This window comes from Aedes aegypti, chromosome 2, assembly GCF_002204515.2.
Source record: "Aedes aegypti strain LVP_AGWG chromosome 2, AaegL5.0 Primary Assembly, whole genome shotgun sequence".
Classification (NCBI taxonomy): Eukaryota; Metazoa; Arthropoda; class Insecta; order Diptera; family Culicidae; genus Aedes; species Aedes aegypti.
Genome location: NC_035108.1, coordinates 183,289,905 through 183,313,970, shown reverse-complemented (window position 1 = coordinate 183,313,970; position 24,066 = coordinate 183,289,905). Strand labels below are relative to the sequence as shown.

The window sequence follows — 24,066 nt, the reverse complement described above, 5'->3', positions numbered from 1 at the left end:
TTCACAACCGAACAAAAATCCTGCAGAAGCTTCTAGCTATCGTCCAATCAGTTTGCTTTCCTCCATCAGCATATCAGGTGTCTGACCGTTAAACACCTTGGAATTTATACATTTATGACTTTTACGAATGAGTAATTCTCGCTGAAACCAGGCCGCCATCGGCACCCATCGTTAGAATTCCAATTTTATGTCACTGATCGGTAGTTTTCGATAAAACTTAAGGGTGGTCCTTTCTGTTTTCTCAAATTGGTGGACCCCTCGTACGCCAGCTAGCTGAACAGTTTGCGAAAAAGCCCATTTTTTTATAAATCTTGGGTATTTCTTCACGTGATATGTCTCATATTTCGCTTGGAACACATAGCAAATTTAGTGGCATCGTATAGAGAAAGGATATAGCTTTCATTCAAACTTGAAAAAAATTTGGCGGTCATTTTGAATTTGGCCACCATCTTGAATTTTGTTAGAAAAATCGTTTTTTCAACATTAGCGCACCGCTAGTTTCGAATTCTGAGATCACAATCAGAAAGCTGAGGAAAAATTGCGTAAGATAGGCTACAAAAACTAGGTGAGCGATGGTATTTACCCTATCAAATGAACGTTTTTCTAAATTATGTTATACGATTTTGACGTATATGACGAGAGCAATCAAGGCAAACATTATTTTTTGTACAACAAAGAAACAAGTTTTCAACCGTTGGTGTTTTATTCGAGTCGAGTAAAGATAAAGAATATTATTTTGAGTGATAAAATCTGGTGAAAATCTTGGATTTTGACGCCATCTTGATTTTAAGTACAAGAATGAATTTTTCACCTTGATAACACTCAGCATGTCGAATTTAGAGGCTATCAATAGAAAAGAGGTTACGTATACTCTTCTTTCTATTATTCTTCATTTTCCTGACGTTACGTCCCTACCGGAACCGTGCCTGATACTCAGCTTTATTAGTACCGTCGTGCGGGGTGACATTGGTCCATAAGGGTGACTTGGGGCCAACATTTTTGCAGCAAGCTAACAACCAAATAATGAAAACAGTGTATCAAGCTTCTAGAATACGTTACGAATAGCCAATAGATGGTCATAGATTAGTTTTTTGGTGCTCCTACTAGCCATGACATGCATCGAAAGAGGTGGTCAAAGTCACCCCCTAGGCCCAATGTCACCCCGCACGGCGGTAAGATACAGGTTATTTAACAGGAATTTTCTTTTATGATTTTTGACAACAGAATAATTCTTCGACATATCTTTGAATTCAGTCATAATGAATAAATAAATTCAATAAATGAAAACCGTCCAAAAACATTGATTGTATCAAATAAACATTTTTTTACCACGTGCATTGTTGTTCATTAAATGAAGCTTATGTATTCCGCGTCGGGGCATTGGTAAGTCTTGTGGGTAATATCTGTAGTTTTAACGCAAAACATTGACAAAAGTACATTATTTTGAATGGAAATCTTAAATTTTTGAAGCAAAAAACATCCTTGATTTTCCGAGCCATAAAGTATCGTTTTAGTACCGCCCAACATGCATGTGAAAAATAGCGAAATTGAAAGATGAGAAGCAGGTTTTGTTCTAATGTGGACGTAATGCCGAAACGCAGGTGTTCATTTAGAGGTTGGAAAATCTGGCGGCCATTTTGGATATCGACGCCATCTTGGTTTGAAGCAGTTGAAAGATTTTGTACCATCTGAGCGCTCATCATGTTGAATTATGAGGCCTGCGTTAAAAACCAATCAGATTCTATTTTTCTTATCTTATCTCAGCTGTTCAACTGATTGTTCATTTCTATCAATGGTTGTAGACCAAATAAATGAAAGAATTAATGCTATTTTTCAACTCGAAGATATGCAGAAGAATCATTCAGGTAGCAAATAAGCGTTAAAACATCCTATTTGACAAGTGATGGCTCTGTTCCAGTAGGGACGTAACGTCAGGAAAAAGATGAACAAGATTAAAAGTAAGTGTAACGGTTGCATTAAAATTCAACATGTTGAGTGCTAACAAGGTGAAAACTCATTCTACTACTTAAAACCAAGATGGCGTCAAAATCCAAGATGTCCGCCAGATTTTTTCACTCAAAATAATACTCCTATTCTTCATCTATCTCAAATAATACACCAACGATTGAAGACTTGTTTCTTTGGTGTACAAAAAATAATGTTTGCATTGATTGCTCTCGCCATATACGTCAAAATAGTAGAACATGATTTAGAAAATCGTTTATATCATAGGGTAAATACCATTGCTCACCTAGTTTTTGTAGCATATCTGACGCAATTTTTCCTCAGCTTTCTGATGGTGATCTCAAAATTTAAAACTAGCGGTGCACTAATGGTAAAAACACGATTTTTCTAACAAAATTCAAGATGGCGGTCAAATTCTAAATGACCGCCAAATTTTTTTTCAAGTTTGAATGAAAGCTATATCCTTTTTCTATACGATGCCACTAAGTTTGCTATGTGTTCCAAAGGCAATATGAGACATATCACATGACGAAATACACAAGATTTATCAAAAAATGGGCTTTTTCGCAAACTGTTCAGCTAGCTGGCGTACGAGGGGTCCACCAATTTGAGAAAACAGAAAGGACCACCCTTAAGTTTTATCGAAAACTACCGATCAGTGACATAAAATTGGAATTCTAACGATGGGTGCCGATGACGGCCTGGTTTCAGCGAGAATTGCTTAATGTCAAAAACCGACTAGTTTTTGACATTCGTAATGCCCATTAATGTACAAAAAATGGGTAATTCAATAAGTGTATTTCGGGAACCGGCATTCGGGGCATCGACGTTTGGGGAAACGACATGCAGAGCCAATTCTAGAAGAAAAGAAGTACAATCAATCGTATGGAGAACTGACATTCGATAGTTAAAAAAATGAAATGTAAATATTTGGAGACGGTGCATGAGAATCTATGACAAAGGACAAAAGGTCGAAGAAAAAAAGAGGAGACAGAAGGTCGAAATCTATTTTCAAAGAAGGAAAAATTTCCCACCAAGCAAATTGTTTTCAAACATTGGTCTTTTCAGCCATTTGTCTTTCGACGTTTGCTTTTTCGACTTTTTGTCTTTCGGCCTTTTGTCTTACGATTTTTTGTCCATAAACAAGGTTATAGTTCCTCGGTAAATGGTTCATACTGGTAAATGCTCTTCCGGTAAATTGTATTGTGGGTAATGTCGGAGAACTTTTTAAATATTACATTCATTTCTTATGGTGTTACGGTTTGGAATCAACTTATAAGATTGCACTAAAACTTCAAAGGCACAAATCTCGCGAAGAAAGCATCCAACAATAATGCACTTTTTATTTTGGCCTTGTGCTGTACCAGAAAGCTTAAAATAACAAGATCAGAAACGTTTGCCAACTATTTTTCCAGTTTAGTGAAGTAAATAAAAATAAAAATAAAATAAATAAATAAAAACGTGAGTAGGCGCACAAGTCGGCCATTGTGCTGGCCATCTTTGGATTCCGAGATGTTTCACCTTATATGTAGTAGATTTTTTGGCCAATAACATAGAACATATGCAATGCCAAATTAGGATGATATAATTAAATGAAGCGTTCATTATCGCTTTGTTATCAACAAATTACATTTCATTTGCCGTAGCAGTTCAGAACTTTTTCAGTAGAGCTGCTAAGAGAACTTCAATTAACTTAACCTACTACAGTTCAACATTTTCGATGCTGTGTACGATGAGTGAAGGTTGTCCACCTATCTGCGTACAAAATACAAGAGTACGGACATTGAATTGTTAATATGACCAAAACAAGAAGAACCATCATTTGTAGGTTGTCAACATGTTCGGCAAAGTTGCTTGTGTTGGTTCGGAGCATATTTTTGTAGAAGATGGTTGTTGTGACCGGCGGTTCTCCAAGTGATAATTCTTGTCTTCTAAAATCAACGGCTTTTCAGTCTTACGGATAAATCATAACGCTACTTTTTTTAAATCCAACGTTCTGGCCACTGGACTTGGCAGAAACGTTGGATTAAAAAAAACGTAGCGCTTTGATTTATCCGTAAGACTGAAAAGCCGTTAATTTTAGAAGTTACACAACAGTCGTATTCTAATAAATAATTCTTGTCTTCGTTTTGCGTCTATACTTTGTCTTTTAAGTTCAGCAGTAATAACAAAAAAACGAAGACCAGAATCCTAGAATCATTCATTTTTATGTTTAGCATGTTCTTGCTAAAATATAAATGGTTTATGCACAAATAAATAAGAAAAAAAAATTCCGTGTTGTTAACACTACGAAAAAAATGAGAATATCGCCACAGATGTGCCTCCCGGTGTGTAGAACATTTGAATTTTATTGAGGAATTCCCAACAGTTTATTGGACTAAAGAAAAACTAGCTATAAATTGAAAGGGACGTAACTCCAAATTGTGTTCTTCGAAGAACGGCAGAATCTTATTTGCATTTTGTGTGTTGCACTGTGTACATATAGAACGCATTTTTCGTGCGAATAAGAAATTGTAACGATTTTTTCCAACAATTATTAATATTTTTATTTCACATTTGTTCCAATGTTCCAACATTTGATATTCTACGTAACTCATCAGTACTCTACTAGGGGAGAGGAGCTTCAGAATCATATTCAAATTTTTATTTTGAATACTCCACAGAGCTTTTTTACTGGTATTACAGCAGCTAGTCCATGTTGGTGCAGCGTACAGTTTGATCAGCCTGAAAGTATGTTTGAATCTCATAAGCTTATTCTCAAGGCAAAGTTTCGAATTTCTTTCAATAAGTGGATAAGATGGACATACATTTTATATATTTGTTACATTTGGTATCCAACGCTCTTAATGTGAACTTTGAAAGCTAATATTTTATCTAGCATTAGCCCAATATACTGATCATAAGATAGCTAAGTCAATATATTCTGACACTTCTGGAAAACCGTCAAAGGTCTGCAAGTGTTTCATCAAGGAGTCCTACGCCCATTTAATTCAGATGGTGTTGACTATTTCCGAATTGCCACCCTGTCATGGCCTGGCAAGGTTACGCGATGCTTAAAATGCATCAGAAGGGAAGCTTGCTTGTTTGCAGCAATTATTCCGATGCCAACTCCAGCTTTATCGTCTTGACTCAGGAAAGCGACTTCTTCATGACCCGGTAACGGATTCGGATTGTAAATGTACAGAATTCGCCATTTCAATGTTTGGAGTAGTGGTCATTAGTAGCTCGAAAAAGCTTGGCAAGAAATGTTGAAAAGAGACGTTCCTCTTCTTGTGCATTTGACCGAAGTAACAACAATCCCAAAAAGGTTGCGGATTACTTGATCTGGAATCACTTTGAAATCAAAGCATCATGGAATTCTAAAAAAGTTTAAACACTTCGGATACTCTCATCTTGGCGCTTTCCATGAAAAATGATGGAAACAATAGTCCTCAACACTTGTGGCTGCTTTTTCCTCAATGGGTCTTTTGGCTGTGTTATGTTCGGAATCAAAAATTCGAAAAGCTTTTCTGTTCTGTGTGCAACTTTTTCTGTCACTCCTGTCCTTTTATTTTCTTCCGCAGTTTATTTTCTTTATCTTTCAGATCTGAAAGAAGCTTATTGAGACCAGCCGCGGTGAGCAAAATATTGTTGACTCAGTCTCGTAACTTAAACAGAAGTTTAATTTTTTTATTGATAATTTTTTAAATCAATTAACTGTTTATTTCGTCACAGATTCGTGATAATTCATCCGTCCGCTTCAGTTGTGCCAGTGTTGCGCATTCGACGGACCGCCTAAATGGATTTTCGAACACTTGAGAGCTGCCGGCGCTTTCGAAAGTGTATATGACACTATTGTGCATCCCGATAAAATTAATAATGAAAACTTCGCTCAATTTCCTCTTCTTTATCAACGAACAAAGTAGGCGAAGTTAAAATTTGTACGCATCGTTGATGACTGTTGCTAAATCATGCAACATTTTAGAATTGAAGAAGATCAGTTTGTATTGCACTGATGCATCTGAAAAAGTATCAGCATACTTTCTGCATATCAACGCATATAGTGATACTTTTCCGGATACATACGATTTATTAGAACTAAGATTAATAACTTTGAAATTGCGAGCTGTTTTGTCAACAAGGCTGCAAAAATGAATGACAGGCTACTTAGCCTTAAGGTAACACACGATAAACTCTTCGTGGCATCCATAAACAATCTATGTTCAAGCTATCGTCGAAAAGAAAATATTTCTATTTTATATCATATCGGATCATAGGATCATATGCTTTCTAAAAACAGGCATGTTGATACATTTTCAGTTCATCTCTGTCCGGTAGAACGGGATTCATATCCCCAAAACTGCAAAATTGGTTATCATTTATGAAAAGCAAACAGCAGCATCTTAAGCACCGCCAACTTGTTTTAAATCGGATGGATTTTGGCGCGCTCGAACTGACAAATCCTCCGCTGTGGTGAAATTTCTTCCGTCGGTTGGGTGACAAAATGTCAAAAGGACAAAACGTCGAATGCCAAAACGTCGAATGAAAAAACGTCTAACATCGAAAACAAGAAAATGCGAGAATATCTGTCAAAACATCAATTTATTCAATTGATACAGAATACGAAGAAAATCGATACATATGTAATGTCAAATCAAAATACTAAACAATGATTTGAACTGTTAAGACCTTGAAAAACATAGTCTTTTCCATTTTTATCACCGTGATACCTTGATTTTAAGCTGATCTTTGCAGGCGTTATTAAAGAAAAAATCAAAATGACAAGAGTTCGAACTTGTCGAAACAGCTTAAGATTTTATTAATAATTTTCAGGCTATAAAATAAAAATTGGAGTCTCTCACCAAAGTGCTAGTTTTAGTCAAACATTGAAAGGGGATGCGAGGGGCGCGTTTTGAAATAAAACTATCAATTGATGTTTGTATTGTTCTTATTTTTTAGTGTTTGTATGATAAAACTGTACACACTTTCAACGCAAAAAAATTCAATGTATGTTTAATAGTCGATTTTACAAAAAAAAAAGATATTTTGATGAATAATATGTGCTTCTAAAAAGCAATAAGTCGAATAATTGCTAACTTATTCGATAAAAGAATGAGTTGATTTTAAAAGAACAAATATTACAATAATTGTCAATATTCTATGAAATTGATGTCACTAGTTTGTTGGAATTGCATTTCTAAAAAAGAAATAATACACTATTTAGCACCAAATAGCATAACCAGTAGTTATTTCAACTCAACTTTAAAAAAAATCTGCGTCGATAGTTGAGTAATTTAATAACACTACTAGACAGGCAAAAATTTGTCACCTCGCCCTGTTAACTATATTGTTCGGCGGATATTACAGTTCTATCGATCGATGGCATATTTTTGGGGATTCATATGAAAGTCGCGTTACTTATTGGATTTTTCGCGTCTCGTCTTATTTGCCCCTAATTCGCCCAAGTGATCTTCATTCGAACTGAAGTTTTGCAATTTCTTCTTTCCTTGCTACCTTCCACTTTGAGTAGTATCGTTTTCACCGATAGAAGCCAATAAAAGCTCATTATGATTTAGTCAAAATGTCTATTAGATAATTCGAAAAACATCAAACCAGTACTGGTTGAAAAAATATTTGGAATATAACACAAGCATCCCACCAGATCTTATTCAACAGAACCGCTCAAAATCAACTGCACCCCATTTTACGGTATGCATTTTGTGTGATACAGTGCGTTCGGGAAAACGAAACACAATCAGTTTTCTACACTGGCAACATTGAAAGTATTGTTCGAATAAACTAAATGCTGTCAGGTCTCCTATATGACACATGGGTCTCCTAGAACGCCACCTTATAGGAGACCCACAATTCATTTGGGAGTGTTGTTGAATATCTCGTATGCATTATAGATGTATATCACAGTACTGTCTTCGGCGAAGTTTCAGTACTCAGTACGATTTACCTTAAAAAGGTGATGATTATCCTTTTAGTTGCGAACTTGGCCGGTAGAGGCGTTTTTTCGATCTTGCACTATATGAACCCTAAGGGATGAGAATATAACCTTCGGGACATATGATATCTCTCAGTGAATCAATTGTCACCCAACTCGCAACAATAAAGACATTGTCATCTCCTCTTCTTGTTGCAACAATTTTATTTCACAACGCCAGTTTATCATCACTTAAACAGAATATGACAATGATCGATTACCACGAGCGCAGCGATTTTCTGGGCTTCGGATTGCAATTCGAAAACTTTCTGCGTGTTGGTAAACATTGACACATTATCGAACAACATCCATAAAACAAGTTTGGTTTGGGCTCATTCATTTATTTCATAACGCTGAAATTGGCCATTTTTGACACCCACCCACCCCCTTGTAACGCTTTTTGTATGAATGTTTTTCAGTTTTTGTATGGGCCGTAACATTGTTAAAACACCCACCCACCCCCTTCAGCGTTATGAAATTTCTGAATGGGCCCTTTTGTGTTGAAAATAACTGATTAATCGAGAGTTAAAAAGGTTGCAACAATGTTGAGCCATGTTTTTGTCATGACAATTTGGTTTTGATTGTATCCCTATCCGCAAAAGTTGGGACACACGGTTGTGAGCGAGCTTGCTTTGTTGTTAGTTTTTCGTCTGTTTTGATGACAATTTGATTCACTGATATCTCTAGAGCAGTGCTGGGAATGGTAATAGTAGTAGGCTTGAATTTCGCGAAAATCACGTGGCTTTCCCAGTATGTACAGTAGTTCAAAAACGTGAATCTCATCAAGTAGCCTATGTTGGGTGCATGAATTTTCTAAATCGTTAGTGTCATTGAAGGCTCTAAATGCGGGAAATGCAGCGGGAAATAGAAGATTTTTCTACAGTTATTTTGGGTTGCCCTTAGCAACGGGTGTTTTGCGATTTTCAAGGCTCTTTGCCTACAGCAGCGGTAGGCGTGAGATTCACTGGCTTCGTTGACTGCGATTGGCTTTGTTTGGCTACTGTAGAACGAATTTCAGATTTTTTACCAACCCTGCTCTAGAGCCTGATGATTTGAAAAGTTGGAGTCTTGGGAAGAGTTGTTCAATATCTAAAGGGCAGCCATGAAAATTGTGTACTTCTTCAATAATAATAAATCTAAAAGTCCTTTCATATTTCGAAAATAATTGCGTTCGGATTGGCTTCTTGAAGAATTCCTCAACTTCACCAAACTATTAGATTTCTGCTCAAGATCTCACCAGATACCATTTGACGCCTTCAATATATTTTAAGTGTATCTGCCAAGCTTTTTCTATGGAGCTCAGAAATATCTGCCAAGTTATCTTTAAACAAATTCTTCCGAAAATTCATCAAAGAATATATCAAAGAAAAAAATGGATTAGATATAGCTCCACACACTCCCAACGAATGCCTCCTCAAAATTTTCTAGGTGTTGTTCTTTCGATTCTTTAAAGACTTCATAAATAATCACTTCAAGGTTCTTACAAGGGAAGGTCACGATGGTGTTACGCAGGGTTTTAATCCGGACTATTTTTGTTAGAGACTTTTGGTGATGGACCAGTGGTGTAGCCGGCTCTTCAATGAGCCGTCAGTAATAGGTTAACCCACCGTCGGTCGCCCTAGTGTACTGAGTACACGCACTTTGCGAAAAGTCAAATTGATCCTATTCCAAGATCTACTCTTCTTCTTGCCTGTAGAGAAGAAATTTTTCGCAAAAACCAACAAAAAGTATTCGAAAACATCGTGTTTTTAACCTATGTTTTTACGCGTGTATTCAATACACCAGTGCGACCGCTCGTGTAACTTCTTTTGACTGGGCCCGTCACACGAGCGGTCGCATCGTGTACTGAATACATGCGGAGCAATTTTGATTGTGAATCCAATGCTGGGCAATGAATGTGAATGTCTTCGGCAAATTCCTTCAGTCAAACGGTACCAATTGGCCAGCGCACAAATAAAACTTTGGAAACATCCTCACCTTCCTGTGGCCATCGGATTGTGTCCCGGGGGAACCGATGTAGTGGACATTTCGCAATGCAACATCTCGAACACAAATATCACAGGATCTAGATTTTTTAGCAAGATGGTATCTTCAGCAAAGTTGTTCAGTAAGTCAAGGGCTAACATGTGATAGGTTGATTGTTTCTGATTTCTGCCACCAGATGGTGCTAGTGAGCATTTATTTTTTCAAACACCGATATCTCAGGATCCTGATTACCTAGAAAGATGATGTCTTCGGCAAAGTTGTTGAGCTGGTCAAGGACTAACATATGATAAGCTACCTAACAAGAAAAACTGCCACAAGATGGCACTAGTGAGCATGCAATATTTTAATCACGAACATCTCAGGATCCCGATATTTTAGAAAGATGGTGTTCTCGGCAAAATTGTTCTGCAGTTCAAGGGCTACCATGTGATGATCTTCTTGATTCTGAATTCTTTCACCAGATGGCGCTAGTGAGCATGAGATTTTTCGAACACAGATATCTCAGGATCCTGGTTACCTTTAGAGTTGACGTCTTCGACAAAAGTGTTGAATAGGTCAAGGTCTAACATGTAATAGGCCACCCACTTGAAATTCTGCCACCAGACGGCACTAGTGAGCATGCGTTTTTTTAATCGCGGCTATCTCAGGATAACGATGCTAGTGGTCACGCAATTTTCGAATGCAGATACAGTATTGGACAAAACATTTGCAACTTTTTCGATTTTTCATATAAATTGACCAACTTTGATAAGCTATATTTCAGTTATTTATGGACCGATTTGAATGAAATTTTCACAAAACATCAGACATAACTTGAATTTTAACATATATTTTTAAGTGATTTTTCCAATTACCAGTTCAAAAGCAGTAACGGTTTGACTAAAGTGAATTTTTTGACGATTTTTTATAATTGACATAACTAAACATATTGAAGGAATAGGGTAACGGTCGTATTTTGAACCCCTTAACCCGTAAAGTGGCAGGACGGACCTTAGTGCACAAAAATGCTTCAATCTCAGACAATAGTCATCCGAATCCAATTCTTTAAAAAGTTATGGAAAGGGGATTAGTGTACCTACATTTTGGGGGGTGACTTTTGCATGAAAAATCATAAAAATTTCAAAATAAACATCGAGGGGGATGGGCTGGAGGGGATGCGTCAACTTCCAGCGCCACCAAAAAACATAAGCCTAAGGGTTTGCTGGCTACAGAATGCGATTTGATTCGTATGTGACTGAGATACAGCCATTTTCACATGAACACTCCTATATAAATCCGGATTCACCGGTGTCCTCTTCCGAGAGGACCATAATAGTCCAAAATGGCTACGTTGGTCTGGATTCATCATTTTGACCAGTTTTGAGAACGAAAATCTGCATGGCATTTTTGTTTTCATGATGCTTAGTAAAATTTCTATAGAAAAACACTAAAGAGCCAAGGTTTTTCGAGTCAAACAAAAGCGGGGATGGGTATGGAGGGATGAGTCACCCCCCAAAATGTAGGTACACTAATCCCCTTTCCATAACTTTTTGAAGAATTGGATTCGGATGACTATTGACTGAGATTGAAGCATTTTTGTGCACTAAGGTCCGTCCTGCCACTTTACGGGTTAAGGAAGTGGTTTTAGTTTTTTTCTTCCAATTAATTAATGACACAGCGTAACCAAGTCAAAGAACATGCTAAAATGTAGAGAAAAACTTCCTCTACGTGATAAAAAGGCCCATACGGACATGTAATATCCAAAAAACGTTCAAAATAATTGAATTGTGAATCACTGTTTGTCATTATTTTGGACACACCAATACATTTTGGCCCCTTAAGGTATATATTTTGGACCCCCAGCATTTTTCATCGTTTGGCGACAAAGTCCGCGACACTGGTTGTATAATATGCTTGCTCATAGTCTAATCAACCAATTAACATTGGAAAACCGAAGAATTTCTACGGTTTTAGTTCAGAAATTTGAGAAGAGTTTTTGTTTACATTTGAAAAATTTCTGGCGGCTTCGATTAATGTGTGTAACGTGTTGTAACGGTTGCATGGATAAACCGATTAAATTAAATTAATTTCAGATAGAATGAACACATTTTCTATGTACAAATGCTTGCTGCAAGTGCGGAATAGTCCTATCTTTCCAAATGGCATACGAACTGAGTTGGTCTTTCGATTTAAACTGGGAAATTTGCAGGAAAATGTCCCAGGGGGTCCAAAATATATAGGGGTCCAAAATTTATTGGTTACCCTAGCTATGGTATCTTCAGCAAAGTTGTAGATTTTGACGAGATGAACAAGTTTGCTGAAGACAGTTTTGTGTAGGGCTATCAGATTTTGAGATAAATAGTTTTGAATTTTTCGTCGAAAATTACACTTTAGTTAAACCGTTAATACTTATAAACTCGTGATTGGAAAAATTATTCAAAAATATATGTTAAAATTCGAGTTATATCTAATGTTCTGTGAAAGTTTCATATGAATCGGTCCATAAATAACTGAGATCTAACTTACCAAAGTTGATCATTTTGTATGGAAAATTGAAAAAGTTGCAAATGTTTTGTCCAAAACTGTATTTCAGGATCCTGGTTAGGAAATTAAAAGTAGATTAAAAGGATGGTGTATTTGATGAAGTTGTTCTGTATATCACGGGCCAACGTGTTAGGGGTAAAATATACCTACTCAAAATTCTTCCATATTCAATTCAAAATGCAATGGGCTGCTAGATTTCAAATACTTCCATCAGGCTAGAGACTGAGCTCCTTATTTATTTTTTTAAATTCAGAATCTCAAGTTCCCGATTATTTTAAAATTTGACGTCTTCATCAAATTTATTGAGAAAGGAAAGCAGTGACATGTTATTGGCAATTATATTTGGAATTATATAACCCGGCGCCAGTGAACATTTAATTTTCTGAACATCTTAGGGTAGACCATTGTAGCAAACTTTCAAGCGTACTCAATGTAAAATTACTAGAAAACTCAAAATATATTACAATGTGAAGTATATTAGGACTGTATGTGTCACCGAAAGATATATGTTCAATTTACGTATTCACACGAACTGAACAGCAAAATGATGTTATCTATGTTAAGTATTCGAAAAATTAACAAACGTGAGTTTAGCACTCACAAGCATTACAGAATTTCACATTCACAGCTAAAAACAGCTTACGTCTCCAGTGCTTCAGATATGTTTATTCTTTTGATAAGTACGAATGTTCGAGGCAAGGCCTGTGTAGAAATTCATCAGATCGTTGACGCTTCAAAAGCTTTCGCAGTAAAGTTATTGAATTTGATGACTACATGTTGAATTTAGAAGTTATGCCCCTAATCGTTTCTCGTAGGGGGAAACTGACAGATAAATTTCTTTAAAAAATGGACTACCATAGAACATGATATGATGATTTTCGCATTTTCTTTGTGATAGGATTAAAATATTAAGGACTGTTCATTTTATAAAGTGGACACTTTGTTTATGTTATATTTTTTATTGATTGATAAAATCGTAATCAGTTTTCTGTGCATAGTTGAACTACTATCCTACAATGTAATGAAAATATAATATCTTACAAAATGCGGTTGGTAGAAGAACTAAATAGTTTTTCCAAAAACTCATAAGAAAAACTCTTCGTCAAAGTTAAGCATTTTTTTTTTCGCATAACAAAATCCTCATTTTTATGGACAAATTGTATGTTGGGTATGGTATTCTTTATGGCTAAATTTGCTAAAACATCATCCTTTTGCTCCCAGCAAAAAAGTAAAGTAAAATGCAGGTTAAAAACTGGATAAGATAACTAAAGAAACTATAATTTTATAAAAGAGGACAGAATCTTGAGATTTTACCGCATTCTTAGGTACCATTTTTTCTCTTTGTGGTCGTTTTATTAAAAAATCTCATACTTTTAAAACCTTGCAGGCATATTTTTCGATCTACAGCAAATTGAAAGCGTGTTTCTTCGAATGTTTTCATAGGTAATTTAAGAATAACATATTATGAAAATAATACATGGAAAATAAATTCGATTTAATTACAACAGTGCTCCCAACTTTGTCGATTGTCATTGTGGAAATTTTTTGCTGCAAAAATAACTCAATAGATTTCAGCAGACTTCTAAAAAAAAAATATAGATTGTCGAATTTTCAAACCAATTTCTAATAATCATAGTTTTTGATAATCTCCAAAAATCGACTGTTCAAAACGTTCTTCCTTATTAGTGTGAAATTTAATTATTTTGGCGGCTTTTTTTATTATCACAATATTTTACAACATTAGACGAACGATGTGCAGAAAACCGATTGCGATTTGATTGATAAATTAAAAAGATATAGCATGTTCAAGGTGTCCACTTTATAAAATAAACAGTCCTTATGAAACAACATAATGAAATTAAGCACATACTAACCTATTGTAACAGATGTATAAACGTTTTTCGTTTCTTCTTCTGTGGAACAGAAATATAACGTTGACATTCCATGATCTTCTGATGGATACAAACAATATTCCTCTTGCATTATCGTAAATGTTGATAACGAGTGAACATAACCAGACTGCAAGGAAATTGATAATACATAAAAATCCCCTAAATCACACTTCAACGCATCATTACCGAATTCATATTCCATTCGTGAGGCTTGGCATCGTACGGCCCGCAAGATTCCCTCCATATCACCTTGAAAATATCACTTTTCTTGTTCAAGTCAACTTGCTCCGTTTCACCGTTGTCATCAATCATGTCGACCATAAGCTGACTAGTAACGTTAAAAGCACTGCATGTAGGATAATCACCGTCATAGTCCACAAAGTCAGCCACACAACACAGCCAAACGCAGTTCATCACTTGGCAGACACACCCCCGGGTATGCACTGAAACCGTGATCCTTTTGCCGCCATTGTCGTAACTGTAGTCGACTGTCGCGTAATTGATCTCTTCATAATACACACCGTCGTGCAAAATCCCGCCACTGTCGTCGCGCTTGCCATTGCTGATGTTTACCGAATGGAGAAAATCGCATGGCAGTTGTGAGCTTACGCTTTCCCCAAAGGACCACAATGTGAAAGTAAGCGTAAAAGTGAGAATTTTCGAAAACACAATATCATGCAAAATCATGATAGGTGTTAATAACCAGAACAGGCAAAATATTTCTAATTCAGCGAAAATAAGCAACAACACTCAACACAATAACTGAACCGCGCCAAAGAACAGTTTCAATTGTTATGAATAACATTATTCATGTGGCGGTTTATACGCAAAGCATAATCGGCGTGAGACTCGTTAAAATTGTTCACTTTCTATTCTTAAGCATATGCCCTTGAATTTCACTCACGTAATAAATACATAGTGATATTGAATAAAAGTTTCAGGTTTTGTGATGAATAATCGCACATACATATATTTTAACAACAAATGCTCGAAAAAATCGATTTATTACAAATATTATAAAGAACTGTAGAACAAAAAATATTGACAAAAACTAGTATAACACTAATGCCCTATAGGGTGTTGTGCAAATATCCATGCTATTAAGCTTTGATAAGTGAGAACCTGTAAATTTCCCAGTATTGCAATTAATGATGATGATACAAATCGATGCCAAGTTATTCTTTCCACAATCGTCGTTTCCATATTAATATTGGTTATAAGAGTTTTGATTCGTCTCTCAACTAACGGCCCACTGTGTTATAGTCAGTGGTCAAAATAAATAACCACTCAAACATTATAATTGAATGTTTAACTATATTATTTAGATATTCGGGTATCACTCTCCATTCCAACGGTATGATGATAAATGAGGACTTCCCTTAGAATTCATCGGCCCCAACTAAATACCCAATTACTTTTGACCAAACAAATGCATGTCGGATCATAGTGCAGTGAAAACAATCACAATCAAAATAATCGGTTTTGTACGCCACCCACACATTGATGCACACAAGTTTGTTTTCTCGGTCCGAACGGATGGAAAATTTTGTTTACCTTCCCAATTCTATGCGTTCGTTGATGGAATTTCATAAATTTTCATGAATTATAGAAACTTTACGGCGTGTGATTGAAATGAAATCCTTCAGTGAAGATGTACGTAGATTTTCTATAGTGTAAATAAGTACCCGGTTAACTAAGTCACACAGGGAGCGAGAAGAAATTTGAACCGTAATGTTGTGTTGCTCAGTCGATCGCAAATCAGATTTCGCTTGGTACGTCTTCGTCCATGCAATTTCGGTGAAAAAGTACAAAATAAATAATTGAACTGAAGTTATTTTTCGAAATACAGTAGTTTTATTGCATTTTGGGTGTACAAGTGGTCGAACCCTAACAGCTTTCACAAAATTTCACTTGGAAAATGAATCTATATTGTAGGACGAATAATAGCGCCTGCTACGAAGAAGATCGAATCCCGAAAACACAAAGAAAAATGAAATAATTTGATTATATTTTGGATTATTCCAAATTCATTTTGAATTCAAGGATAAATAACTGGAATGTTTGTTAAAGGACCGGCTGAAGGAATTAAAGGAAAAGCCCCTATTTGCACCTTGAACAAATTAAAGAAAAAATAAATTTAGAAACATCCAGATTTAAAAGGATCCACGCTCTTCCTGCCTGACGATGGCAATCCTCATACATTTCGCATCGTGGATAAACTGACCGTGTAAATATTCTAGAATGAATCATATTCTGATTAGGTGAAGGCTGACAGAATGATTCCGCTGCGTTAGACTGCTGCTGTGTCGAGGGAAATGACTCGCGTGCATGTGGTATTTCCATATGTACCAGACACGCAAAGTGCACTTACTTATCATAATCTATACCGCTCTTGAGTATTGCGGGAATAATGAGTTTCTTTGTTCTGACTAATCAGTACCACAGATCGGACAGGAATCCACAAAAGTCGAAGTTGAACAGAGTCTTGCGTGCACTCGCGTTGGTTTCCTTGCATCTTTTTGGCATAGCACCCCAAGTAATATTTGAGAACACATCACAATATGCAAATACGTTATGCCAAAGAAGGAAAGAGAAGGGTATGGTAAGCATGACTATCTACAAAAATATCAGCCGCATTCAGTAAACGAGAAAGAAAGTGTTGGGAAATCTTGATCACAATTAATACATTTGAATAGTAAGATATATATAGATAAATACTCTTATAATGATGGAATAGAGCAAGCAGTCTAGGTGTTTAAGGACAATTTTTCAAACTTCTGACATATGCCCATTCAAAGTTTTGTCTTTCGACCATTTATTCATAGTTTAGGATAGTTGTAGTGGAATTTGGGAAAGCTATTTGTTCAAAGCTCTTAAAATCCACAATCATGATTCTACATCTTGTCATAAGTACTGTTTCATTCAAAATGAATGGAAATTCTTTTATTCTTTTGTTTGAAATTAGTTTTGGAGCTTCTCAAATATCATCCAAAATAACGTTGTTTTAAGCACTATGGGGTAAGTGTGCCACCCATATGTGACAAGACAGCCACCGTTTAATTTACAAAAAGAGTATTAGGTAGTAGCAATTTGAGACATATTTTAAAGTTTACGGTCATAAGGAACTACTTTGTAACAAGGTTTATCACATTCTAAGCTTCAATAGATAGTTTAGCATGTCATAATTACAGTAGCGTAGCTAGGGGAGTGCGGTGGGTGCGGTCCACACCGGGCCACGAGCTCCTGGGGGCCCCAAAATCGCAGGGCGGATTTCTCATAATATAAAAAGTTCGACATAGCTTGTTGGAAATTGATAATTTGTAAGATACCAAAAAGATAATGAGCATGACAAGCATAATTTTTGGAGGAGACTAGGTTCAGAATGGGTCGAGGGGCTCGAGGGACCGTGGCTTTGGGCCCCCACAGTTTAGGGGCCTACACAAATATTTGTTTTGTAAATTGTTTTCCTTGATATTGTTCAATCGACTGCACTCATGAGAAAACTGAGACTTCGATAAGCGGCGTCGGTGGCGTAGTGGTAAGCGTAAATTCGGAAGGGAAGTAAAGCCGTTGGTCCCGGCCCATGTGTTGATGGGTTCGATATGTAGGGTCTCAGGTGTGTGTTGAGGCCTCCCTGAGCGTCCGTATTTAGGCTCAGTACCAGAACTAGGCTGAAGTAAATCTACAACAATGAACATGAATTCTTATTTCAAATCAAATCTACCTAAGTTTGTGGGCCTCCAAAAATCTAGAGCATTGGTGAGCTTTGAGCTTGTACACATTTTCCTACGATCTGAACCATTATCATTGTTTTTCATTTCAGAAATGATACAGATACCTTCTCAAAATGATTAATGAGTAAAGGCCTAAAAGTGTACAGCCTTTTAGATTTCAAAATATTTTCAAAATAATAAATTTTGTAAAATGTGTAAGTCAAAGATTTTGATTTTTATCAAAATATTTAGTCTACTAGTTTTCTTTTATGTTCGAGACCACTTGGAAGGCCCAAGGCGGGGAAAAATATTCAGGATACAAACTGGGGTGCAAACGAATAAAATACATAAAAAGGGTAATTTTAACAAATTTTAACAATTTTTTTTTCTTTAAATGTGACAGAACAATACGCTCTTTGTGTTTCAAGGTTGTCCTTGGGGTCGTTGTTCCTTGGGATTATTTGAAATTAAAAACGTTAATACCCTGATAGGGTTGAACAGATCAATGCATCTTTTTTGGTCCCGTCTTCCAAATTTTCGATTTTTTGAAGAACGTGTTGGCGAAAGAAAAAAGAAATGTAAGGTACAGTGGGGGAAGTGTATCAGTGGGGTAAGTGGATCATTTGTCCATATTAAGCATAAATACTTGAATATGTTGAATGTTTTCGCACCATTGCTTCGTTTTAGGTTATATTCTTACGTCCACACTAATACTATTGCAAAACTGGTACTACACATACACTTACACAAGCAAACTTGTTAGCAGCAAAAATCAATTAGTTTCAAAATTGTTTTCTACCAATCAAAAATCCATTGTATCTCAGACTAAAATCGAATACTATTAGTTTTTTCAACACATGGTGAGCATTTCAGTTCTAATTTAATTAATATCGATGAAAAATATGTGATTTTTAAGAATAAATACAGATATATTGGACATGGTACACTTACCCCTACTTCTTCATGGGGTGGGGTAAGTGGATCAAGTATTATTATCATTTGTTGGCAGACTTCTTACAAGAAATTAAATAAGTTTCAATATCCGCAAATGTTGTATTTCTTTAACTTTGTCCATTCCTAGCTTAAATTTGTCAAAGTGGCCATAGAAAATTTGAATTAATCCACCTAAAAGGTATATACATCTTTCTGGTATTAAAAAATATAAAAAAATGAATATTGCAAAATTCAAACAAAACTTTTTGTGATATATCTTTTGTTTAATTGCAAAAAAAGCAAAGTATACAAATGTTTCAATTGAAAGCATATAAAGGAACTTTATTTGACCATATTAATTGTTCTAGACAGATGGAACATCTAAATTAATAAATAGAATAAAAAGATTTCAGTATGTTAATCAAAAGTAAATGTAACTAATATTTTTAAATTATGAATGTTATTCAAAAACATCGTTAGGAATAATCCTACAATACTTCTGCACAACTTATGAGTATAAAATGGATGATTTTTCTCCAAATTACTCTAGTTACAATATTTTTTTTTTGTTCGAATTAGTGTAAACTAATGTTTAAATATTTTTCATAATATCTTGGTAAAATAAAGTTACTTTTAAGGTGCAGATGAATCGAAGCCAAACTTCAAATTTTCAAGAGCACGGATCTGGAGAACCAAACACCCGTTTGAGCTGAAAACCTAATCGATTGGTCACCACCAGCTAGTGACCAATCGATTAGGTTTTCAGCTTAAACGGATGTTTGGTTCTCCAGATCCGTGCTCTTGAAAATTTGAAGTTTGGCTTCGATTCACCTTCACCTTAATTTTAAAGGTATCAAAATGTAACATAAATAGCACTAATAACAAGAACAAGAGTAATGTCATTCATACTATACATAATTACACCACATTTGGTTTGAGAATAGATTTTTTTATTGGTGGTCCACTTACCCCACCATGGTGGGGCAAGTGGATCATTTGGCGCAAATTTTCAAGTTCCTCATACTCATTACATAACAATCAAAAAAATCAAAATAAATGGTGATTTGAAGTATATTAGTCCCTCACTTCTCATCCACAGAAAAAAATTTGATTAACATTATTAACGTTAGCTGTACATAACAATGAAGTTGACTATTGATTTTTCTGTATCCACTTACCCCACGGTACCTTATCAGCCTTATCTCAAAATCAAACCTTTTGAAATAACTACAGATGTTTCTCCATGGTGTCTGCTATAAAGTATGCCAATGTCTTGTTGAAATTGTTTAAAAAAGTATTTTAATTATTCTTACAATAATCACTTACACTGAACAATCCCCAATGACTGCTTCAAGACATTTATTGTTAATCGAAATTTTTTCAGGTATTATATTTTGAATCATTTTAAAACACCAATTAAGATAATTCATAAGGATATTTCTTTAAAAATTTCTCCTTGTAATTTATAAGCAATTTTGCCATGAATTTTACCAACATTTTTTTGTTGTTAAACGTTTCGAGAGATTTCGTTAAACGAGTAAATTCTTCCAAGAATTCGTTTAGAATTCTTTCATGAATGTTTGCAGAAATCCTAACTGGATTTCTACAGAATTAAGATAAGCCATAAATCTAGGGAACTTTTTTTAGTGCTTTTATGTAAAAACTCTACAGAATGTTTTGAGTAATGCTTTCAGGAATTTTTATATTAATTTCTGAAGAATTGATTTGGGCTTAAAATCACTATGGTAAAGCTAGTAATGATCTCATAATATAAGCCTATATGGACGTCAATTCATTACGAGACTTAAACAAATTGCCACTGGGATTCCGGATAGGTCACTTTGGTCTTTTTGAAGGATTCTTCAAGACTGCCTACATGAATCATTCTAGGAATTTATCAAGGTTTGAAAACCATTGAAGGGATTTCTTGGCGTATCTTTGGTTTTCGCAAGTATTTCTTAACAATTAACTCCAAGGATTCTTCTACGAATTATTTCACTTATTTCAAATATACCCCTTGAGATTTATCTGAGATTTTTTTATGATATTTATCTTATAAATTTGCGAGAATTCCTCAGATAAATGGAAATCATTTGGGATTTTCCCTTCAATTTTTTTTCAGTGAGCCCTTATATATAACTACAAGTACCAGTTTTTTAAGCATTCTTTAAATATTCTAGCAAAATTTCTTCTAAGATTTCGTTTACAAAAAGTTCCAAAAATATCCAAGAATTTAAGGAGTTTCGACAGAGTTCAATAAGTTCCAGATTTTTACTGCAGAAAAATCTGTGCATGTTTTATTTTTTAAAGCATTGAAAAATTTTCTCTAGGGATACCTCTATAAGTTTCGCTGGGAATACCTCATAAAATAACATAACATAGCCTGCTAATGAATTTATCAGTAATATGCACAATACTTGATTATCTGAAATTTGTCCAGCGATTTCATCAGATATATAGTAAATATGTTCCAATAATTTTTCACGATAGTTCAAGAAGTTCAACCAGGAATAATCCTAAGCATACGGTGAAAAATCACCGAACAATCTGTAAAATGGTTCGACCGGGAATCGATCTCCTGACCTACCGATCAGGAAGCAGGCTTGGTACCACTAAGACAGCTTTCACTGCTTCTTAGTGGTGTGCAAAAACTGAAACAAAAGGAAGATCAAGCGGCTGTCGCAAGATTTCACAGAAGTTCGGCGAAAAAAATGCTTTTACCGAACTGTTCGTTAGTATTTCACAGGGTTACATTAAAATGGATTGTTTCACGGATTTTTTTCCGGTAAAATAGTTGATTTCGCGGATTTTGTCGGTACAATAGCAGATTTCACAGGAAAAACTGTGTTTTTATTGTTTACACTTCAAATTCGGTGATTTATTTCACAGGATACTGCGATTTATTTTAAGTGTGTACAGAAAGTTATTCAAGAATATCTTTAAAGATCCTTTCAAACCGAAACATATAGAAACTTCTGAGGCAAACGCTTTACATAAATATTGTTTTAAATCCACAAGAGGTAGCAACAAAAACTATTTCCTGGACGAAATTCTAATAACGCCCTGGTATGGGTGATTTTTCACAAGCAGAGATTATTTTGACCATTTAATCACGATTTTTTTTTTACAAATATTAGGTTTAAATTCGAAACTTGTAATAGTCCGAGGTATTGAAACGCCAAGTGGCTCGGTAGCTTAGTTGGTAAAGCACTCGTCTGGCATACAAGAGTCGTGGGTTCGAATCTCACCTGAGCTCGTGATTTTTTTTATGATGTCACTCATAATTTATCCATCTTTACCACGCGTAATGAGTTAATTTATTAATATATTGAATGTTTTAAAAAAAAAGTACGTGTGAGTTCGGTAATAAAATAATTTTGCAAACCTCCTTCGGAGGGGCCCCTAAATCTGGCTCCGCACCTGGCCCCAAAGAATCTAGCTACGCCACTGCATAATTACAGTAATGTCTAAAAAATAATTCCTTAACCCACCGTCGGTCGCCCTAGAGTACTGAGTACACGCACTTTGCGAAAACTCGAAAAACACGTTGAAAACCCCTTTAAATTGATCCGGGTGTTGGTCCTATTCCAAGATCTACTCTTCTTCTTGCTTGTAGGGAAGAAATTTTTCGAAAAAATCAACGAAAAGTATTCGAAAACTTTGTGTTTCTGACCTAAGTTTTTACGCGTGTACTCAGTACACCAGTGCGACCGCTTGTGTAACTTTTTTTTACCGGGCCCGTCACACGAGCGGTCGCATCGTGTACTGAGTACACGCGGAGCATTTTGATTGTAAATCTAAAACAAGGCAAGATAGAATATTGATGTCTTCGGCAATTTTTTTCACTTCTGCGGTACCAATCGGTCAGTGGACAAATGAAACATTGGAAACATCCTCACTCTTCAGTGGCCATCGGAATGTGTCCCGGGGGAACCGATGAAGTGGACATTTCGCAATGCAATATCTCGAACACAAATATCTCAGGATCTAGATTTTTAGCAAGATGGTATCTTCGGCAAAGTTGTTCAGTAGGTCAAGGACTAACATGTGATAGGCCGCTTGTTTCGGAATTCTGCCACCAGTTGGCGCTAGTGAGCATGTAATTTTTTAAACATGGATATCTCAGGATCCTGATTACCTAGAGAGATGCGGTCTTCGAAAAAGTTGTTCAGTAGGTCAAGGACTATCATATTATAGGCCATAAAACAAGAAATTTTGCCATCAGATGGCGCTAGTGAGCATGCAATATTTCAATCACGAATATCTTATGATCCCGATTTTTCAGAAATATGATGTTTACGGCAAAGTTGTTCGATAGTTCAAGGACTAATATGTGATGATCTATTTAATTCGGAATTCTTTCACCAGATGGCGCTAGTGAGTATGACATTTTTTGAACACATATATCTGAGGATCCCGATTACCTAGAAAGTTGACGTCTTCGGCAAAAGTGTTGAGAAGGTGATATGCCATGTGATAGGCCACCCAACTTGAAATTCTACTACCAGATGGCGCTTGTGAGCATGCTGTATTTTGATCGGGGCAAGCTGTAAAGTAGATCAAGTACCAAACATGTGATGTGCCGTTTGATTTGCAATTCTTCCACAACACGGTGTTAGTGATTATTAGAGCGGTTCATAATTTAAAAAATCTCGCATATGTTCGTTACTATAATTACCATAAAAATAATGTTCTGTGAAATTTTCAGTTTGCTATGTAATTATTGTAACGTGGCCCAAAGACGATGTAGGTTTATATGCAAATTACTATGGAGAAATTTAAAAAAATGTTCCAAACACGTTAGTACTAGATTGTAAGTACAAACTTATCGTCACATAGTAAAAACTCATTCTTCAAACTATAATAAAGTAATTTGCTGAAGAGATAAATTCATTCCAACGGATAGGTGAAGAGATATTCATGAGTTTGTTTGCTTTTATTTAGCTTCTTACGGGATTATAGCCCTGCAAACATAAAAAAGAAAATCCCAAACAATTTATCTCAAAAGGGATTTGTTTCTTCAGCAACATCCTTCATAAGGGTTTGAAGAATGAGTTTTCACTATGTGATGATAAATTTGTACTTA

General features: G+C 35.6%; 1 protein-coding gene and 1 non-coding gene across 2 annotated transcripts in view; one reads left to right on the top strand and one right to left on the bottom strand.

Annotated features, from left to right (window-relative positions):
- The window catches only part of LOC5574213 (probable G-protein coupled receptor Mth-like 10), a 37,964-nt gene extending 22,852 nt beyond the window's left edge, over window positions 1-15,112 (bottom strand). Inside the window, exons 1-2 of the mRNA XM_021843384.1 lie at window positions 14,521-15,112; window positions 14,317-14,461 (exon numbers count right to left, since the gene is read on the bottom strand). Coding sequence (XP_021699076.1) covers window positions 14,317-14,461; window positions 14,521-15,021 — 646 coding nt within the window. The 5' untranslated portion in view covers window positions 15,022-15,112. The remainder of the gene's footprint in view (window positions 1-14,316; window positions 14,462-14,520) is intronic.
- A 7,052-nt stretch (window positions 15,113-22,164) lies between these two features.
- Trnaa-ggc lies at window positions 22,165-22,236 on the top strand. Its single transcript has one exon. It is a non-coding gene; the product is annotated as a tRNA-Ala (tRNA).
- Window positions 22,237-24,066: the final 1,830 nt, after the last annotated feature.